The sequence below is a fragment of the Gymnoscopelus microlampas genome, assembly GCF_963454915.1.
Source record: "Gymnoscopelus microlampas genome assembly, chromosome: 9".
Taxonomy (NCBI): Eukaryota; Metazoa; Chordata; class Actinopteri; order Myctophiformes; family Myctophidae; genus Gymnoscopelus; species Gymnoscopelus microlampas.
Window position 1 is genome coordinate 35,172,096 of NC_139946.1, and position 20,285 is coordinate 35,192,380.

General features: G+C 41.6%; 1 protein-coding gene across 1 annotated transcript in view; it reads left to right on the forward strand.

The window, feature by feature from the left end:
* The window catches only part of jak1 (Janus kinase 1), a 67,827-nt gene that overhangs the window by 16,064 nt on the left and 31,478 nt on the right, over positions 1 to 20,285 (forward strand). The window contains exons 4-11 of the mRNA XM_084067252.1: positions 2,642 to 2,795; positions 4,980 to 5,134; positions 6,783 to 7,054; positions 7,950 to 8,077; positions 11,075 to 11,257; positions 13,063 to 13,220; positions 14,358 to 14,472; positions 17,722 to 17,917. Coding sequence (XP_083923378.1) covers positions 2,642 to 2,795; positions 4,980 to 5,134; positions 6,783 to 7,054; positions 7,950 to 8,077; positions 11,075 to 11,257; positions 13,063 to 13,220; positions 14,358 to 14,472; positions 17,722 to 17,917 — 1,361 coding nt within the window. The remainder of the gene's footprint in view (positions 1 to 2,641; positions 2,796 to 4,979; positions 5,135 to 6,782; positions 7,055 to 7,949; positions 8,078 to 11,074; positions 11,258 to 13,062; positions 13,221 to 14,357; positions 14,473 to 17,721; positions 17,918 to 20,285) is intronic.

The following is a 20,285-nucleotide window of genomic DNA, read 5'->3' on the forward strand; positions in this document are numbered from 1 at the left end:
TATCCAAGTCTGTGTTGTGTTGTGCTGGAGTCTGTTTTGCATACTGTACTGCAGTCTACTAACAAACAAACTTTTGTGTTCAAGTATTAAGAACATGCTCCATCCGACGTGTGAACAGGGTAGGTTATGACAAAGAACATGAGGTCAATCAGCACTTCGGATGGGTGGTCTCAGGGCTACATGCTTCAAAATACTTGGTAACTTTTTTCAGATGGCTTGTCCGGGAAAAATAAAGTGCCCATTCATACTCCCTCCGAACTGTTCTGTGCTCTGAACACCAGACCGCGGTCACTCAGTAATCTGATCAATGAATCTGTCCAGCAACAACGCAGCTGGCAGCTTGTTCTGTTGCCTTGAGACACTGAAGCATTAGTGTACAACCAGCGCAGTGATTTTAATACCTGTATATCGTTAAGATGCACCGTGGGAAATTTGTCACAGAGGCATGAAGATTTTGCTATTTCTTGCAACAGTTTGTGATTTTATTCATGGTCACTACAGAAGGATTTCAGAGATGTTTGTAGAGACACACACACACACACACACACACACATACACACACACACACACACACACACACACACACACACACACACACACACACACACACACACACACACACACACACACACACACACACACACACACACACACACACACACACACACACACACACACACACACACACACACACGTTCTTGGGGTTGTAACTTGCATAATGGTCAGCAATGTGGTGTTTAAATCTATGCATGCACCAGGGATAATATAGTTTGCTGTACATTATTGATGACAAATTTGGTGCAGCCAACAGACTAATTTAACAGGACTAAGAGTGTACAAGACAGCCTGCTACCCATTACTCCCAAAGTGGTTTAAACTGTCTGAAAATGCCATCTTCACTAATGGGATTAAAAATATAGAAAAGGCAAATGGGAAATGTGTATTATGAAACTTTTTTCAAGGGTAAATATTGTATATTCAAAGGATTAACACAAGTAAAGGCCATATGGTCACCAAAATCAGCAGGATTCTTCCTGCACTCTCATAGATTATGAGATATTTTAAGTGCACAGTTGACATCTTGGGCTGATGGTGGCACTAGAAGAAATGTAATGGAGTCACGAAAATAAACAGGGTTCATCATCCAGGGAACATGAATGTTGACGACAAATTTCACTACAATCCGCATTGAAATTGTAACTGCTTTGGTCGCATATGCAACCTCAAAATATAATAGGGAGCATTTATGGAGTTGGAATGCATATAATTCTCCTGTTGCGACCAAAACAGGACATTGAGCGAACTAAACGAGTGCTCCTCTCTTCCGCTGGGAAAAAATATGTTTGACTGGCTGCATTGTAGGGCTGTGCTCAACATATTGAATATCGGGATACATATCAGTCATGCCCCTATTGTATCATATCTTGTAGTTAGGCCAGCATCAATTTTGTTTGATTGTTTTTTCATTTGTTTTTAATAAAAGGGAGATCTCAATGTAGTGAGAGAAAGGAGTGAGGAGAATGGAGAGGGCATGAAACATGGCAGTTAAAGTAAAGCTAGCCCCTGCAAAGCCCATGTTGGAAGATTATTTTGTCTTTATCTTGTGGCATTTTGGTCCATTTGTGTCATATCTGCAAACGTATTGTACCTGGATATGTATCGCATTGTGACTCCTGTATCAGGCTCAGGCTACATCTTGTATTGTGAGTTACCTGTCAATGTCTAGCCCTAGTGATTTGTGAGCTGACAGTAGGTGCTATGTAGTTTGCTCATTGGCATAATTGATTGAGTTGAATTCACTGAGCGCTGCTGCATCGACACTCTAGAGCTGAGTGAGAGGCGGGGCTGATCCGTGTGAGCAGCTCCTATGTGTGCATGTGTGTGCCGTCAGAGCTTTCCTTCTTGTCAGAGAGAGGCAGAGACAAGAGCACAGTTATAGGAGAACGCAAGGCTGGTATAGTGTGGCAAATGAGTATTTAAATGGTTTCTAATATTTACTTAGCCTGAGTGATGCGCACATTAAAAGTGAGCACACACACACAATGGCCAATGTAAAAGAAGTGGTTATACAGTACATTTAGACATATATAAACACAAATACATTCATTGTCCCTTCATCCTCTCTTCTCATAACGTTGCTGTTTAGTCTACACTTGGTTTGCACAGAAGCACACCCTTTGCTCAGACAGAGAGACAGACAGACTGACTCACTGACTGACTGACTAATAAATGGAGCTTTATTGGCCAAAGCAAAAACATAATAAAAACGATTTAAGAAAAACATGGGGAAAGTATATACAGTTGGAGGTGGTACAGTATTGTGTTAAACAGAGCTATGTCACATTACGACGTTATATACAAGTTATATGATATAAAGATTTTTGAAACAAATAGCAGCAATCTTTTGCAGTCACTTTGGGACAATTAGCAGCATTCTTCCCAAAACTATTTAAATAGTATACAAAAAAAGACACACACACACACACACACACACACACACACACACACACACACACACACACACACACACACACACACACACACACACACACACACACACACACACACACACACACACACACACACACACACACACACACACTCTCACTTTCTGACTGGTCTTCTGTCTCTCCCCTATCAGGTTCTACTTTGCCAACTGGCATGGCACCACAGCCGGCGATTCTCCAGTGTGGAGACACTGCATCAGTAAACTCAGAGGAGGACTCAGCCCACAGAGGACACCAGAAGGAACACCCTTACTGGATGCTGCGTCTCTCGGCTACCTGTTCGCTCAGGTGTGTGTTCGTGACAGTTTTTGTTCTTGTTTGTGTGAACACATTTCATCCTGTGAAGTACGGTAGATTAAAGTATGGGATCAGAGCTACACAATTAGGTATCACTTGCAGAGATTGAGCCAACAGTTTTGGATGTACATGTATAGAATTATGTGATTTTGAATTGTCACATTTTTGAGAATTTTCACACTTTCTTTGCTCAAAGTACATCTTTAGAAAAAGTAATGAATGCTTTGAATTAATATTCTTTCTAGGGCTGTGTCCACAGAAAACATATTTGCGTGGAGGAGAGCTTCAGTTATCATGTCCAGAGCACGGAAAGTGCGCTTATCATTCAAACTTCTCAACTGTTGGCTGTGGCCATTTGAACGATCGTGTCATCTGTGTTATTAGTACAAATAGTCTAGCTGAAAAAAGTTGAACATGAATCTGGTGGTAATGATTAAAAGTCGGACACAACGTAACTCACCCAAAAGACCCTGGACCATAGAGTTAAAAATAATAGAGAGGTAACGAAAATCCCTGCCCATTCTTTCTTCTTTTCTTTCACCTTTATTTATTCAGGAAGGACAATTGAGAGCCAGCTCTCTTTTCCTATGACGCCCTGATTACAGTGTACACAGCATACAATTTAAACACAATACATTATATTACATTACAGGATAATAACATTTCAGAGTATACAAGTACAGTTAGAGCTCAGAGTATTTCTCATAAGTAATTTGAAGCGATCAAGTGAGATCAGGTTCTCCAATTTTAGAACCGATTGTAGAGAGTTCCACATGTGAGGGGCATAGTAACGAAAGGCTGTCTTACCCAGTTCAGAATTAGCAGAGGGAATTTCTAAAATAATGTAATCCTGAGAGCGGGTGTGGTGATGGCTAACTTTGGGATGTAATAGGCTGTTAAGATAGTTGGGTAATTTCTTGAGTAAAGCTTTGTAGATATAGATAGTGCAGTGCTGTTCTCGTCTTATAGCCAAAGATGGCCAACCGACCTTTTCGTAAAGTCTACAGTCTACACAAGTATTCACTTGGAGTTGCTCACCCAGCACGTATTCCCTTTTCACCCCTTCTTCCGGGTTGGGAAATGTGACGGGCAGGGCCTATTTGGGGCCTATGTGATGCGTTTTGCGTCACTCTATGCGTCGTCTCGCATGCGCAGTAGTGTCACCGCCGTGCGCGAGCTTGTGCGTCAAGCCCATTGGTCGAAACCGTTTTCGCTCGTTCATGTGTTTGGCCCCAGCCGTTATAAGCTGGAGTACCTACGTATGATCGGCCACCATGTCCAATGCGCTTCACTGCTCCCTCTCGGTTCTGGGGTCTTGCGATGGACGCTAAGAGCGCTGGTACGTGAGGTGTGGCGCTGGGAAGAGGAGTGCTCCAGTGCATGTTGACCATGGAAATTCATGGGAGAAAGGCGCTGGCATCTCAAAAAACTATTTTTGTGGACATGGCCCCCTATTATGATGCTCAACTCTTTTTTGAAATGTACTTTAATGGCAGTTAAAGTATACCATCATTTGGAAGGTTTCCATGATCATTCAGTATATCATTTACATGCCCTTCTTATACTCGTGGTCATTAACCCATGGTGGGGGTTTCATTGATGCAGGAGAGGCTTTAGAGATTTTAAGGGGTTACTAGTGTCCATTGAGGCAGCGCATCGTTGCATAAATCTAGTAGCTAGCACCTCCACGGAATATGAGGAATCTACTGGATCAAGCTGCTGAGAAGCCTGATAGGTGTTGCATAAAGTCACCATGGTCTGTAGAGTGATGGGAGGTATTGAATGAAGGAAATTAATGTTACCAACAACAGCAGATGTCAATATTTGACCAGACTTATACAATTTATAAGGCTGGTCAAATCTTTACTCTTGAGACACCATATTCTTTTATTGTCATTTAATGACAGCAAAAATTATTGCCCAATTGCAGCTAAGACAAACCCTGTGGATTGGGGTGAACCCCATCTCTGTTAAAAGAGGACCAGAAAAGGTTAAAAGTGTCAACGTAAATACAATTTTGTGAAGAGCAATTCTGACTTTGTCCAAGTGTGGAGACTTCTGTAGCCTGGTAAAGCTCCCCATACCTTGACGGAAAGATGGCATCAGACCGGAGATAAAAAACAAGGTTTCTGCCCTCGTTTATTTGTGTATAAATGTCTATGTGTGTGTCTCTAGGGCCAACATGACTTCCATAGGGGTTTGGCCCCGGTGAGGACGTCCCAGACCGAGGCAGAACAACACGAGATAGAAAACGAGTGTCTGGGCATGGCTGTGTTAGCCATCACTCACTATACAAAGTACCATGGACTGGACACCGTCCCCGACATCAGGTAAAGTAGTACACACATTGTTAAAGGAGTAGCTCACCCAAAAAATAACTTTGTTTCTATCTATCTAATTACACACCCCATGAAGCATTGAATTCATTGAAATGTTTAATTTTTTGTCGCATTCCTAAGCCAATAATTTGATGACCGGCGGTATCTCCGGTTGGAGACTCATTAGCATCTTTCCGCCATCAAATTATTGGCTTAGGAATGCGAGAAAAACTAAAAAATCTCCTTGAATTAAATGCTTCATCGGGTGTGTAACTGTAATTGATAGAACTACTTCTTTAAGGCTGATTTATACTTTGTTGCGTGCTGGTGTCTCACACCAAAAATGACCAATCTACAACCTCACAACACGCCACACTGCAACACGTTGTGAGCTTGCAGATCTGCTATGTTTGGTGTGCAAAACGGCGTGCAACCAAGTATAAACATTCAAACGTGTACACACACACACATACAGTCTTGAAACATCTGTTCATTTTGTAATGGCACATTCATTTTAACAACACAACATAACAGTAGCTGCAACAGAAGGGGTGCGCTTAGCTCTTAAAAGGTTGCACTCTGGAGTTAAGCTGTCGCCATGCCACATGCACCATTGGTAATGAGAGTAAGTACTTAAAGGATGATGGCGACACCCGATCTTACCAGGGCGCCCTTGCCCTTCGCGTACAATACCCTCATCCTCTATTCAGTTCTCTCGTCTAACCCATTCTTTTGTCTGTACATCCTTTCTTCCATTTCCCACCAGACATACCCCTTGCACACACACACACACACACACACACACACACACACACACACACACACACACACACACACACACACACACACACACACACACACGCACACGCACACGCACACACGGGGGGGTATGAATACAGGTGTGCCTTGAGATTTTGATTTGCCCTGGTTTGAAAACCTAGATTATATTTATTTTCTTTTTCCCATTCATTTTCAAACAACCTCATATATGCTGCTCCCTCCTTTGGTACAACCTGTTCACATTCTGCCTGTGGTTTCAAAGGTTGTGAGTTCAAGCCCAGTGGTGCAAATATGTTCTTTAAACTTCTGCTTCCTCTTCTTCCTCTTCTTTGTCATCATCCTCCTCTTCTCCTCATCTTCTTTTACTTCCTCTTCCTGTTCTTCCTCCTCTCTTAATTGTATTCCTCTTCTTCGGTCTTCCTCTCTCCGTAACTTTGCCAAATTGCTATGTAATTTCTGCTGAAAAAAAAGCTGTAATTTTTTTTTTCTCCAAATATTTTTATTGATTTTTTTGTGACATACATGACATCTACTTTCACACACATTCATACACATATACCCCCTTGCACTTGCAATTCAAAAAAATCTAAAAATAATCACATTGTTTACACTTTCTTAAATAAAATAAATAGGTTTATAAAATATAATTTTCAGTTTCCTTCTCTCTTAAATAATAATATCCATAGCGTTCATATATGTTTCCCACAGTTGGTCAAATTCATTTTGCTTTCCCCTAATTATGTATGTTAATTTTTCCAGTCCAATACAGCTCATGAGTTCCTTATGCCATATCCTTAGTGTTGGTGTCTCCATATTTTTCTTCTTAGGGTAGAAGCTGTAATTTCTTAAAAAATATGTCCCTGCTTCCATTCATCCCCAGCTACAAGCGTTACATCCCAGAGTCGCTGAACCGAAACATCAAGCAGCGCAACGTCCTGACGCGCATGCGCATCAACAACGTCTTCAAGAACTTCCTCAACGAGTTCAACCAGCGCACGGTGCACGACAGCAACATCACGCAGTACGACCTGAAGATCAAGTACCTGGCCACGCTGGAGGGGCTCACCAGCGGCCTGGGCAGCGAGCTGCTGGAGCCCATCTCGCTCACCGTCACCCAGGAGGGCGAAGTACTCTCCAACGGCGGGTACCAAGGTAAGAGTGTGGCAAGACCGGACACACACACACACACTTTTTAGAAGTTGTAAGGAGATAATGTCTTAATCACTTAACCCATTTAAACCGGAAACGGTTTAAATGGCTTAAATTGTATAAAGTTTTTCAAAAATAGCAGATCTACAAGCTCATAGCACGGCACTCGGTGCCACGCTATGAGCTTGTATATCTGTTATTTTTGAAAAATCTTTGAATGTATTTTTAGAGCTAACATTTTTAACTCAAATCTTTGCTTCTGGGGGGGGGGGGGGGGGGTCCCTGGAACAAACCATTTTCAGATGGGGGTCGGTGGATAAATACATATCATTTTGGCGGTCCTTGAGATGAAAAAGTTTGAGAACCACTGATATAGCAACATACGTTTTTCAGAAAACTGTTTGGATTTAGAAGACATTTTTAGAATCGGAACCTCAGGCCTTAATGGGTTAAAGTAAAATGACGTTTTGGTAGAGGTTTGGGTTGTGTAGTTACCTTTCCATGATGTAACTCCAAATATTGGCGAGATATCTTCTATAGTTGCTCCTCATTGACTTACATTGCACAGTGAATCAGGTCTAAACATTACTCTTTTAGCAAACAAAAGGAGGCTGTTTTGGGAAATACATTTCTAATCAACGGAGCAACTATCGAAAATCTCGCCGATATTTGGAGTTACATCCTGGCAAAGTAACTACACAACCCAAACCTCTACGAAAGTGTAATTTATGCTATGTAATTAATTAACGCATCGTACTGTGCCTCGTTGTGACCTTGTAGATCTGCTATTTTTAAAATTGTGGATTTTCTTTCTTACATGATGTCTAAAGTAAGGGATGTGCTAGAAAAAGGAAATGCTACATCGGCGTGATGGTCATGTTTCATTAACTTTTCCTAGGATACTACAACCACATGCAGAACCAGAACCAGAATCAGAACCAGGGACAGAGCCTGGAGACCAGTCACGACATGCAGGTCATGGTCACCGGGACCACTGGGATCTGCTGGAGGAAGAAGACCGCCACTGTGAGTAGAGAGAGAGAAGTGGTTCTCAAGTGGGGTCTGGGAACCCCCTGGGGTCCTTGAGGGAGTTACAAGGGGTCACCGGCAGAATTTGTTAATATAGCTTCAAATTCAGTTTAAACACTTTAAACCTATGTACTTCGGCCAATCTACAAACTTGTAGAGCTGCTGTTTTCAAAAACTATTTACAAAATGTGAAACAGTTTTAATATTTTTAATTAACACATTAAGACATGAGGCGATTCTTAAAAAAAAACTAAATCCTAACAGTTTTTGGAGAAAAAAAAAATGTTTCAAGATTTTTCAAAAATAGCAGATCTACAAGCTCATAGCGCGGCACTTGGTGCCGCGCTATGAGCTTGTATATCTGCTATTTTTGAATAGCCAAAGAAATCTAAAGTGACACAGATGCGTTCCAGGTCTTAATGGGTTAAAGGTTGGGTAAGTGATTTTCTTTGGTTGAAATAATTGTTAAATAGCTCTATATTTATTCTGATAATACTCATTGATCACGGCTCTAGGCCTGAGTCCGGGGGCTGGCTTGGCGGTCAGGGCCCGATGACAACGGTCCAATTCGGGCAGTGTTGGAAGCACGTCCTTACCCAGAATTTCCACCAGTACTTCGGCAAAGAAGTCACAGGGACGATCACCTTCAATTGATTCATCCAAACCGACCAATCTGACATTATTCCGACGAATTCTTGATTGTGTGTCGATTACTTTAGCCAGTAGCTTAGCATAGATATCCTCCAAAGCCGAGCATCTCTCCTCCACCTCCCCCATTTTGTCGCTATACTGAGACAGACCTTCCTCCAGATCAGACAAACGTTGGCCGTGGTCAGCAATGGTTATCTGGAGGTTATCTAGCTTAGATTCAAGCGAGGCAATGGTCGTTCTGAATTCTTGGGTAAGGGAAAGCTTCAGATCTTCTATTAGCTTAGCAATGGCCGCCATTTCCAAAGGGGCCGCGTCCTCATTCTTGGCAGGTTTTCTCGGTTTGGTAGCCATTTCGATTATTTAAAAAATGCAAAACAAAGAATATATATAAGGAAATAAACAGTGCAGTTTATCTCAACTGAACGAAACAAAAAGAGGCTTTAAAAGTATAATGATAAATTGTGGGAGTGCCGGCGAGGCAAAAGTGCGACTACTCCATTCTGTGACCCGGAACCACCTCGATAATACTCATTGATATAGAGTGTTTGTTCAGTAACAGGAATCTCCATGTCTCTCCTCCACCTCTTTATTAAACAGAAAATGCATTTTCAGGTCAGGTACCAATTTCATCCAATCAGGATAGAGAACTGAGTCAGGATATAGATTAAACAAGTGAAATTGGAAGTGATGACACAAAGAAATGAGCTGAGATTTTGTCACCTACCTGAAAATGCATTTTCTGTTTATTAAAGAGCTGGAGAGATGCAGAGAGACCCCTGTTACTGAACAAACACTCTTTAGTAATGATTACAATATAGTGCTTTAACCTAACACAAAACTTTTAGTTTTAACCAAAAAATATCACTTACCCTACCTTTTTAATTTGGGGGAACCACTTTTAGTAGAGAGCATGGGGACTGGGGAAGTTTGTGGAGGCGTGGGAGGAGGGGGAAGTGGCTAGAAAGGTCATGCAAAGTCTTTTAGATGAGGTAGATGGTCCTTCTGCATTCATTCGGCACATACAGTAGTAGATGTCAGCATGTTAACGCCCTGCTAACGCATTTAATGGACTTTAGATTTGTCCAATTTGCTGAACCTGTAAATGGTGATTTATATTTAGTGGAGTTGCACACTGAAAATAGCCAATCTGCAAGCTGGCACTGCATTGTGAGCTTTTAGAACTGCTATTTTTGGGCTTCAGCGGTAACACAGTTGCCTGCGTATTCCCTGCTAGGAGCCACTGGCACTATTTGGAGGTGATCGATATGTGCAATTTTATTATTTTTTATTATTAATGAAAGTAGTTAATTTACCTATAATAATTATTCTTTTTTATTTTTTTCCTTCTCTGGAAGAAAATGTCACTAACACATTGTGTGCCAAAAATGGTCCGGACCGTTTTTGAGAAGCTGTGCGTTATGTGCCATAAACGGTCCGGACCGGTTTTGGCCCATTTTTTAAAAATATATTTTTCCCATGTGGGGCACTCTAACGAAACTTTGGGATCATCCAAGGAGTCTCTAAGAAGGAGAGGCAGGATGTGGATCCATGTCAAAAATGCTTCCGTTCTTCCGCTCCAATGTTAACTCCTTGACTAAAAGCTTAATATCTCCTATTTCTTTTTAACATGGTGGAAGTGAGCCGTTTTCGATCGGCGATCACTCTGCAATGGAGGATCGCGTTAGAAATATTATTGTTCCAGGCGTAAGTCGGGACAGCCGCCTCGCACGCAGGCTTTGTTTACATGCACGTCCGCGTCGGGGCTTCTACAGCCCCAACATATCCACTGTAAGTGGATGGAAGATATGCTGGCACTGAACGTACCCTATTTTAACCCATTGAGACCTGAAGCCAATTCTACATGTCTCCTAAATCTCAACAGTACTCTGAAAAACGTATGTTTCTATATCAGTGGTGCTCAATCTTTTTCATGTCAAGGACCCCCAAAATGATATGTATTTGGACGCGGACCCCCACCAAAATATTTTGTTCCAGGAACCCCCAGAAGCAAAGATTTGAGTTAAAAATGTTCTCTTTAAAAATATATATATTCAAAGACTTGCACACATTTCACGATTTTTCAAAAATAGCAGATCTACAAGCTCATAGCGCGGCACTCGGTGCCGCGCTATGAGCTTGTATATCTGCTATTTTTGAGTAGCCCAAAGTGTAAAATAATGCTTTTTAGCTCAAATCTAAAAATGACACAGTTCCAGGTCTTAATGGGTTAATAAACCTCTGGCACACGATTTGTTAAGTATTTCTCACCTCACTCTGCTTCCTCATTACATTTTTGACATTACATTTTTGACATTACATTTTTAGCTTCTATGTTCCCAACAGAACGCTGTGATGCCCAAGGAGAGGGGCAAGTCCAAGAAGAACAAGCTGGATGCGAAGCAGAAAAAGGATAAAAACAAAGATAGTGGTGATGGCTGGGTGTACTTCTGTGACTTCCACGAGATCACACACACTGTTATTAAAGAGGCCTTGGTCACTATCTATAGACAGGACAACAAGAAGATGGTGAGCACACGGATGCATGTTGCATTTGATTTTGAGTCTGGTGATGATGCCTGTGTGTGTGTGTGTGTGTGTGTGTGTGTGTCAGACTCAAGCTCATACACGTTGTGTGCCAAGACGGTAGAAAAGTTGGCCTGAAGCTGTTTTTAACATTCCTGGAATGTAAGGGAAGTGATACAGTAGGTGTGGTCTAAATGGTGGGATGTTTTACTACAGCTCAAGTGGAAGGAGCTCTGCCTCAGGGGAACATATGTTGGGAAACATCCGTTGACTCACACTACGACGGTACATGTGTCATACTCGGAGTCATACTCGGCGTGCTAAGTTGAATGAATACGATTATATCTTTTGGTCTAGAAACGGTGCAATACTGAAACTGAAACTGAAATCATGTGTCTGACACTTACAGGGCAGCATGTCTTTTGGTGGGTCCCCTGCAATGTGAGGAAGAATTTCCCTCTACTTCAAAAGCCAAGTGCCGTGTGTGTTTTGCATAATCTGGTGAAAGGAAAATAAACTTGACCTCACTTGATTTGATTGGCGCAGAACCAAGCCACCACGAGAGAGTGTCCTGTTTTTTTTTTTTATTAATTTTTTAACTCTTCGGGTGGTATGCCAACACCACAACTGCCACTTTATCTTTTTACTTAATCAGAGAGGCAGGCTCTATTGAAACCTGTTAATTTTCACTCGCATGCAACTAAACTATTAGTACCGGGGTTCCCACGGTCATGAAATTCCTGGAAATATTTTGAAATTAGAAAAACAGTTTTCCAGGCCCTGGAAAAGGTTTGGAATTAATCAAATGTTTTGGAAAATGTTCAAAACTGTTAGTTTTCAGGATTCTAATTCTAAAATGGCAAAAGTAGCAGATCTACAAGCTCGAAACGCGTCGCTTCGCGTAGATCTGTTCTTTTTGTCACGTGACACCTTCGCTCGAGTCCGTCTTGGGGCATTGATTGCACACTGGTTTAAGAGTCTCATTATTGCACTGTATGATTTCTATAGTCCTGGAAATGGGGTAAAATACTTTGGAAAAGTTATGGAAAAGTTTTGAAAATTCATTGTTAAAAATGTGTGGTACATAACATATACTAAAAGCGTACCGTTTTTATTGTTTTTGTTTAAATGTTTATTGTAATCCTGTAATTTAAAATATTATATCAACTATTCACTATAATCGTACTTACTATCGCATCACGTATTATAACATGTGCTAAGTCACCAGATAAAATTGGCCAAAAGTTATGTTTGATTATTCCTGCTCATAAAAAAAACCCCATTTGATTATGTACTTTTGTGCATTATGTCCATAAAGCTGGGTCTCCATATAGTGTTTTTATTTTCCCTGAGTGCCAGCTTCTTTTTTCAATTGTTCCCAAAATGAGAGCAAATCAATAAACTAGAGACATATCCTTTCAACATAAACATGTATTTTTAAAAGGTCTACATTACATTACAAAACAAATCAAATCACTGTCTCTGTAGAGTTGGGTTGTGAACTCTCTGTCGTCATTACCACACAGCTGTTGTTGAATTATTGTGTTTAATCAATGAAAGTGACATTCTGTGACAGCTGTCCGTCATGCAGTGCCAACGCAAAAACTCACAAGGCAGACAGCTGCTGCTTTTTTGCACAACTTCACCATGTGTTTTTGTTTGTTTTTGTTTTACAATTTGATTACAATAGTCAAAGTTCTACTCATCCCACACATCATCTCATTTCACATTTCATTCCGAATTGAATCGGGTTGAATGAATCTCTCCTCCTTAACCAGTCTCTCACCTCTCTTTGGGTTCCTGTGTAGGAGTTGCTGCTAGCTTGCAAGGCTGAGGCTCTGTCTTTTGCCGCACTGGTGGACGGATACTTCAGGCTGACAGTGGACGCCCACCACTACCTGTGCAAGGAGGTGGCCCCTCCTGCAGTCGTCCACAACATCAACAACGGCTGCCACGGACCCATCTGGTTAGTACCGGGGGTGTGTGGATAGATGTCTGTGCCTGCCTTTGTATCTGTTCTAGTGGAAACTTCTTTGTGTACGCGTTTGCTTGTGTGCACATTTTGTGTCTGTCTGATCTATTGTAAATGGCTTTGATTTTCATTTCTAATGATGAGTATTAAATCGGAGGCAGTACATTGGCCCATTTAGTCAGTCTAAATACAGTATTTTGTTACGCGTGCTGATCAATAAACAAGCTGTGTCTGACCTTGACTTGTACTTCTCCTCCTCTCTCAGTGCATTGTACATTGTGCCTCTTATTTTCTTGTCTTTCTCATGTTTCCTTAAAGGAAACAAGGACACACTTGTTTTGGCAAAATAAGTCTTTTTATCAACCTTTGGTGTGAAGATAACATTGGTAGGAGTTTTACTGAAGTGGGTCCAGCATTTGGTGTGCCATAGAGCAGATATTTTTATGCTTTTGATGAGATGAGCTAACTTGCACTGACCATACAGGACTGTGGTGCATTAATTATGCACACTAGCAAACTAGATGAGTATTGTGACCAGAGATGAAACCGCTGCTGTATCACATACATATATACATGGCTGTACGTGATCAGTGATAAGAGATTGCATGAAATAGGACAACATGGACGCTGTCTGACTCGTCACTGTCTGTTGACAAATGTCAGCGCTTTGAACACCCAACATGTTTTCTTCTGAAGTGATTACTCATAACTTGACTGAGTCAACACTTCAGTACTTTTGTGATATTTTAGTTTGCTGTCCCAGAGATGGCGTGTAAGCACATTGTTTGCGCATGTTCAGCCATTTGCCACCATAAAAAATAATATATATATATATATATATATATATATATATATATATATATATATATATATATATATATATATATATATATATATATATTTATATATATATATATATATATATATAATCCAGCAATCCAGGGGCCTACTGCGTTGTAACAGGGATATACTCCTTTGTACTTGCTGATATCGATAATTAGCCTCCCAGACCTACTTACTTATTTGTTTCTTACAGGAAACATCTTTAAAAAACTTTTGCCTCATTAGTCAGTTAAAATCCTCTGAATGTCGCTTGGATGTTTTAATCTTGGTGGGTTTGTCTCTCCTCAGCACAGAGTATGCCAACCACAAGCTGCGTCAGGAGGGCAACGAGGAGGGTACCTACGTCCTGCGCTGGAGCTGTACCGACTACCAGTTCATTATCATCACTGTGGTCTGCAGCGAGGTAAGACTCAACTCCTATACCCATGTATGCTTGGGCAAACAAAACACAAACAATTTTAGTATTTAGAATATCACCGTTGTTGGGTAGAAACCTTGTGACCGAAACCGTAAATGTTCAGGAAATGGAAAAAAACAACACGTGTTCCACTGGATCCAATGTAGTTATTAGTCACAAGCTCTTGTTAATACTTTTCAATCATTCAATATTTATAAAGCCCACAGACACACTTTACGTTTTTTTGTCAAAAATAGCTGTTCTACAAGCTCATAACACGTCGCATCGCAATGCGTTGTGAGCTTGTAGATCGACTATTTGTGCTACTAAAACGTTGAAATGTGGAGATATGAGGTTCTGCCCGACAGTGACGATATAGCATTTTAAGTATTTGGAATTGACAGTTTAATCATTATACTGTATGTAGGTGCAGGGACATTGTCTCTCTAAGAACAGGATCACCATTGCAATTTTGAGTTATAGCTGAAAACGTATGAATGAAATGTATACATAACTAACTACACCCAACCACTACTGTTCAAAATGTCAAATCACATCAGCATTTGTGATTTCGCACTCCTGCTCCATTCTCATATATTGTGGTAGAAGTGGCCCATAGCCTATCCACAAACAGCATTAACATGTTAGCACCGCTTAGATTTACTTTTCAAGAACCCACAAAAAGTGCATTTGAATTCTTAAATTGTAATTAGATGTAGGTAAATGTTTTGTGCACTGTTATTGAATTCACATTTAGAATGATAATTATTTTCTTCTGAAGGGAAAGCTCCCTGAAAATCTGAACATCTGGGACCTAAGTAGTAATGAGAAAATTCTTATTATGAACATAGTAACAGAACGGCCTCATTCTACAGTAACCTAGCAGCATGCACGCACACGCGCACACGCACGCACGTATGTACACACACACACACACACACACGCACGCACACACACAAAAGAGCTGTTCAACTATTGTACAGTTCGTTTTGATATCAGATTACAGCAGACTTAGATATGAACTGTTTTGACAGTAAATGGCACCATACTGAGTCAACATGAGATTGGATACACGCGACACACACATGTGCATGCTGGCATGCGCACACACAGCTCACCTAAAATATTCTTTGTACTGTATATGGGTTGATCGAAAGAAGTTGACTTATTATTAACTTTCTTCATTTAAAGACTGTACATAACAATGTAATGTTCATTTCTGCCTACCGTAAATGTGCAGTAGTAGACTGCACTTGCTTATTTGTTTTATCTGAGGACCAATGTTTGTTGAGAAGTATTTGTTTAAAGAGGTGGCGCCATGGTTTTGCACTTTTTCAGTTTTTACCAGGTGCTCGAAGAGCAGCTGGTCTACAAACCGACAGAGCTACTTCCGACACATTAGAGATTTGCATTAGACACATTACATTTGCATTCGACACATTTTCAACACATTTGCGCGTCATTGGCTGTCCTTTAAGCCAATGGGGATACTTTCCCAAATCCCATACTCTGCACGGGCGGGCCTCGTCCTCCCAAGCTATGGGACTAGACACGCCTCTGACTGCCCATGAAGACAGTCTTCTAGGGCTGGCTGATTTTCCAGAAGAGCTGAAATGAGCAATGAGCAAATGAAAAAAAAACGTCTAAAATATTCTAAACCCACTATAGCAATCTGGTAATATCAGGCTACATATCACTTAAATGTCAGAGCTTAACTCGGCTTAACTAGTCGCGGCCTAGCGCAAGCATAAGCCTCGCCTGGGAGTGGGGCCTTTACCCCAACATCGCCACGATGTCGGCGCGCTGCCACCCGCGACGTCCCGCGCCATGTAAACAAACTACCGGTTGTTGCTAATACTGTCTAAAGCATGTATGTGAATGCTTATGTCCAATACTGTGTTGCCGTTAGTTGGGTTTAAGCCAACAGCTGCCTATAATGGGCCGTCAGTGTGTAGCTAAGCCACGGGTAGCGATAGCATGCGGCTTGAATCGGCAAGGCAGAGTTCGACACATTACAGATTTGCATTCGACACATTTTCGACACATTTGCGTCATTGGCTGTGCTTTAAGCCAATGGGGATATTTTCCCATACTCTGCACCTTGTCCTCCCAAGCTATGGGTAAGCGACAACTATTTGTCATTGGCTGTCCTGGCTGTCCTTCACTCCTTTAAGCCAATGGCCACACGAATGGGGAGACGGCCCACCCCCCACAGTAACAGCTCTCCGCTGTCCGCTCCCCTCATTCACTGTAACAGTTAGCCTCAGGCAGGACAGTTAGCCTAAATGCTAGCGTGTTTCATTAGAACTAGTTTGGCTATTAAGTTATTATTTGGCCATGTTCACACACTGACTTCACTCGTCGCTATTGTTGGGAAGACCTGTGTGGTGTAAAAATGTTGCCACCACTTATATAAAAAACATTATTAGCATTTAGCGTCGCAAATTCTGTTGCCAGGTTTGGCGAGAGAAACGAGCAATCCGAAAAACAAGTAATCAGGTCTATGAAAACACACACACACACACACACACACACACACACACACACACACACACACACACACACACACACACACACACACACACACACACACACACACACACACACACAGAGCACCTGGTAGAATATGACTTCAAGTCATTTTCTTTCTTGTTCATGTGTCTATGAGGTTGATAGAACTTCCTTAAGCCCCCTGGTGGTGTTTTTATGGTGTTTAATGTCTTCTCTGACTATTTTGAGTTTCTACCTGGAGGCTGAAACCTTGAGGGTCAAACGTGCCAATAGAAAAACAGCCCTTTAGTGACATAGTAAAAATATACCCTCCCTCTCATTATCATAACACAACAGGTGTGGGCAAGAGGAGGAGGAGGGACTAGGACAGGTGGGTGGTGCTAAGGTGGTGGAGGAGGTGCTAAGGTGAGAACCAGGTATACTTAATGAACTGGAGGCGTGTCCACATAAAAACATAATTTTAACAATTTCTGTACGCTTTTTTGAAAAAAATCTTCCTCCTAGTATAACCAAATCTCTTTGCTGAAAATAGAGCATATCTACAATCTCAAAACGCCAGATTGTAGATTGGCTATTTTTTTTTTTTTTTCGCCTATTATGACATGGCCAGAATAGGGACGGTATTGTGGTTAAAGGGACATTTTGTGGAGAAACACAGAATGCATAAGGTGGTATTGTCAACATGTCCCTGTATGTCTGCTTGTGTCTCTCATCCCTCCTTTTCCTTTGTCGTGAACTCTTTAGGATCTCACCGAGTCTCGCCCTGTTCGTCAGTACAAGAACTTCCAGATCGAGGTGAGTCCGGATGGCTTCAAGCTGCATGGCACCAAGACGGTGCAACCCTCGCTCCGACAGCTACTGGACCACCTGGCGGGACAGAGTCTCCGAACCGACAACCTCTGTTTCAAGCTGCTACGCTGCTGTCCCCCACAGCCCAGAGGTAGGTTAATATATAGATAGACATAAATAGAAATGTATGCATAGCTGCTCGCAGAAAATTCAGCTTGCAGAGCTTTATTTAAGCATGCAGCTGACACTGGATTCTGTTTATTTTTGGAACACTGTTCTTATACGCAATCTAAGATTTCTCTATAGAATTTGCAAGAGGAAAAATAACGCTGTGACCCGGGGGTTGTGGGAGTGACGTCAGGACTTCGATACTCTATGGCATCTCTAGCGGCTGACTGCACTAGACAACAGCAGAACATACACAAGCTTCAAACTTCGCTTAGGGTGTCCACACACACTGCGCTTTATGAGTGGGAGGGTGCTTTGGATATCATCCTATCCACAAACAACATTAACATGTTAGCACCGCTTAGAGTTACTCTTCAAGAACCCACAAAAAGTGCATTTGAATTCTTAAATTGTAATTAGATGTAGGTAAATGTTTTGTGCACTGTTATTGAATTCACATTTAGAATGATAATTATTTTCTTCTGAAGGGAAAGCTCCCTAAAAATCTGAACATCTGGGACCTAAGTAGTAGCTATTACAGCTATGGCTGTAATGAGAAAATTATTATTATGAACATAGTAACAGAACGGCCTCATTCTACAGTAACCTAGCAGCATGCACACACACACACACACGCACACGCACGTATGTACACACACACACGCACGCACACAAAAGAGCTGTTCAAATATTGTACAGTTTGTTTTGATATCAGATTACAGCAGACTTAGATACAGTATGAACTGGTTTTGACAGTAAATGGCACCATACTGAGTCAACATAAGATTGGATACACACGACACACAGATGTGCATACACACACACACACACACACACACACACACACACACACACACACACACACACACACACACACACACAAGACAACAGCAGAACATACACAAGCTGCAAACTTCGCTTAGGGTGTCCACACACACTGCGTTTTATGAGCGGGAGGGTGCTTTGGATATCATCTCCATAGCACTAGCACGCACATTGACGCGTGCACTGTTTTAATCCACATTGTGTTAGCTCTTTGTGCTAATAGTGTTACTTAGCGTGTAGTTTGGTTACTCAAATGATGCAACGGAGCAGAGTGTCGCCGAGCGCTGCTGCTCCAACATTCCACGGCTTTATTGTGCAATCTCACCGCAAGTCAGAAAGTACATTATTTCAAGTATTGTAAGTTTAGAACGAGGCGAGCCGGCTGTGGAGAAAAACTCTCTCTCTCTCCGTGAATGATAACGAGTGGAGCTGCACCGTGTGTGTGCGTGTGTGTGTGTGTGTGTGTGTGTTGTAACTGTCGGAGCTAGGCAGAGATCAAGTCATAGGAACACACGCCTGTGTCCTGCTGTATTTCTGCAGATGAGTCGGACATATTCAGAATCAATGTGTGACCTATTGAGGAATGTATATCACAACGGGGAAAAAACCTGATCAATCTGCACATTAGAAATGATAGGCTAATATGCAATATGGCCAATTGAACGACATACACCCTCATACACCATGTTGTATATTTGCATTGCAATTATTTTATAACTTATAGAGTATAAATAAACGTATATTATCCAAATAGGCTATGAAGGTGAACAAGACACACAGCTGAAGATGTGATTGGAATCAGTGTAGATGTCCTCTGGAGATACCTCAGTCTCAGAGAAGAGATGGATGGAAAAGGGACAGACAGTCAGGACACTACATTTTAAATCCTGACCCATAAAGCCCCAGTGGTGGCTTACCATGCGCTTTTAAGGGTACTTTCACCTGAGTGCTCACATCCCCGGGTATGGACTATAATTAATAATGATAATAATTACATATATACAGTATATAGTATACATGAACAACCTGCCCTCCCACCTTAGCCTGATTATCAGACTGAAGCTGCGTGGAGCTTCAGTCTGAAATTGGCTCCAGTGTCAGGGATTACAAGAGGGAGGGGATTATAAATTCCCTAAACCAATCCTAAGGGATCCCCACGCCCACCTCCGCCTCTCATTGGACAACACATTTTGTACCGGAGAAGTCTTAGGTTCACATTTACAACTCCAGACCAAGAGGCAGTCCACTCAGAGAGTGGGCGGGGTCTATGGTATGGAACCAGGCCTACTCCCACGTGCCTCACCCATCAAGATATACAGTACACACACCTAGAAGAGCAGAAATTCAAGAAATATATATATCAAGGTCACATTTAGCCATGCCCAATATCATCATGTATATATGTATGAATAAGTCCCAGAAAAGTACAACACGTTTCAGCCAAGCTTCAAATATAAGGTGATAGGCCTCAAATATCTGGTGATAGGCTTGAATTTTTTACAGGGGCCAGTTCCGAATTGCAGCCA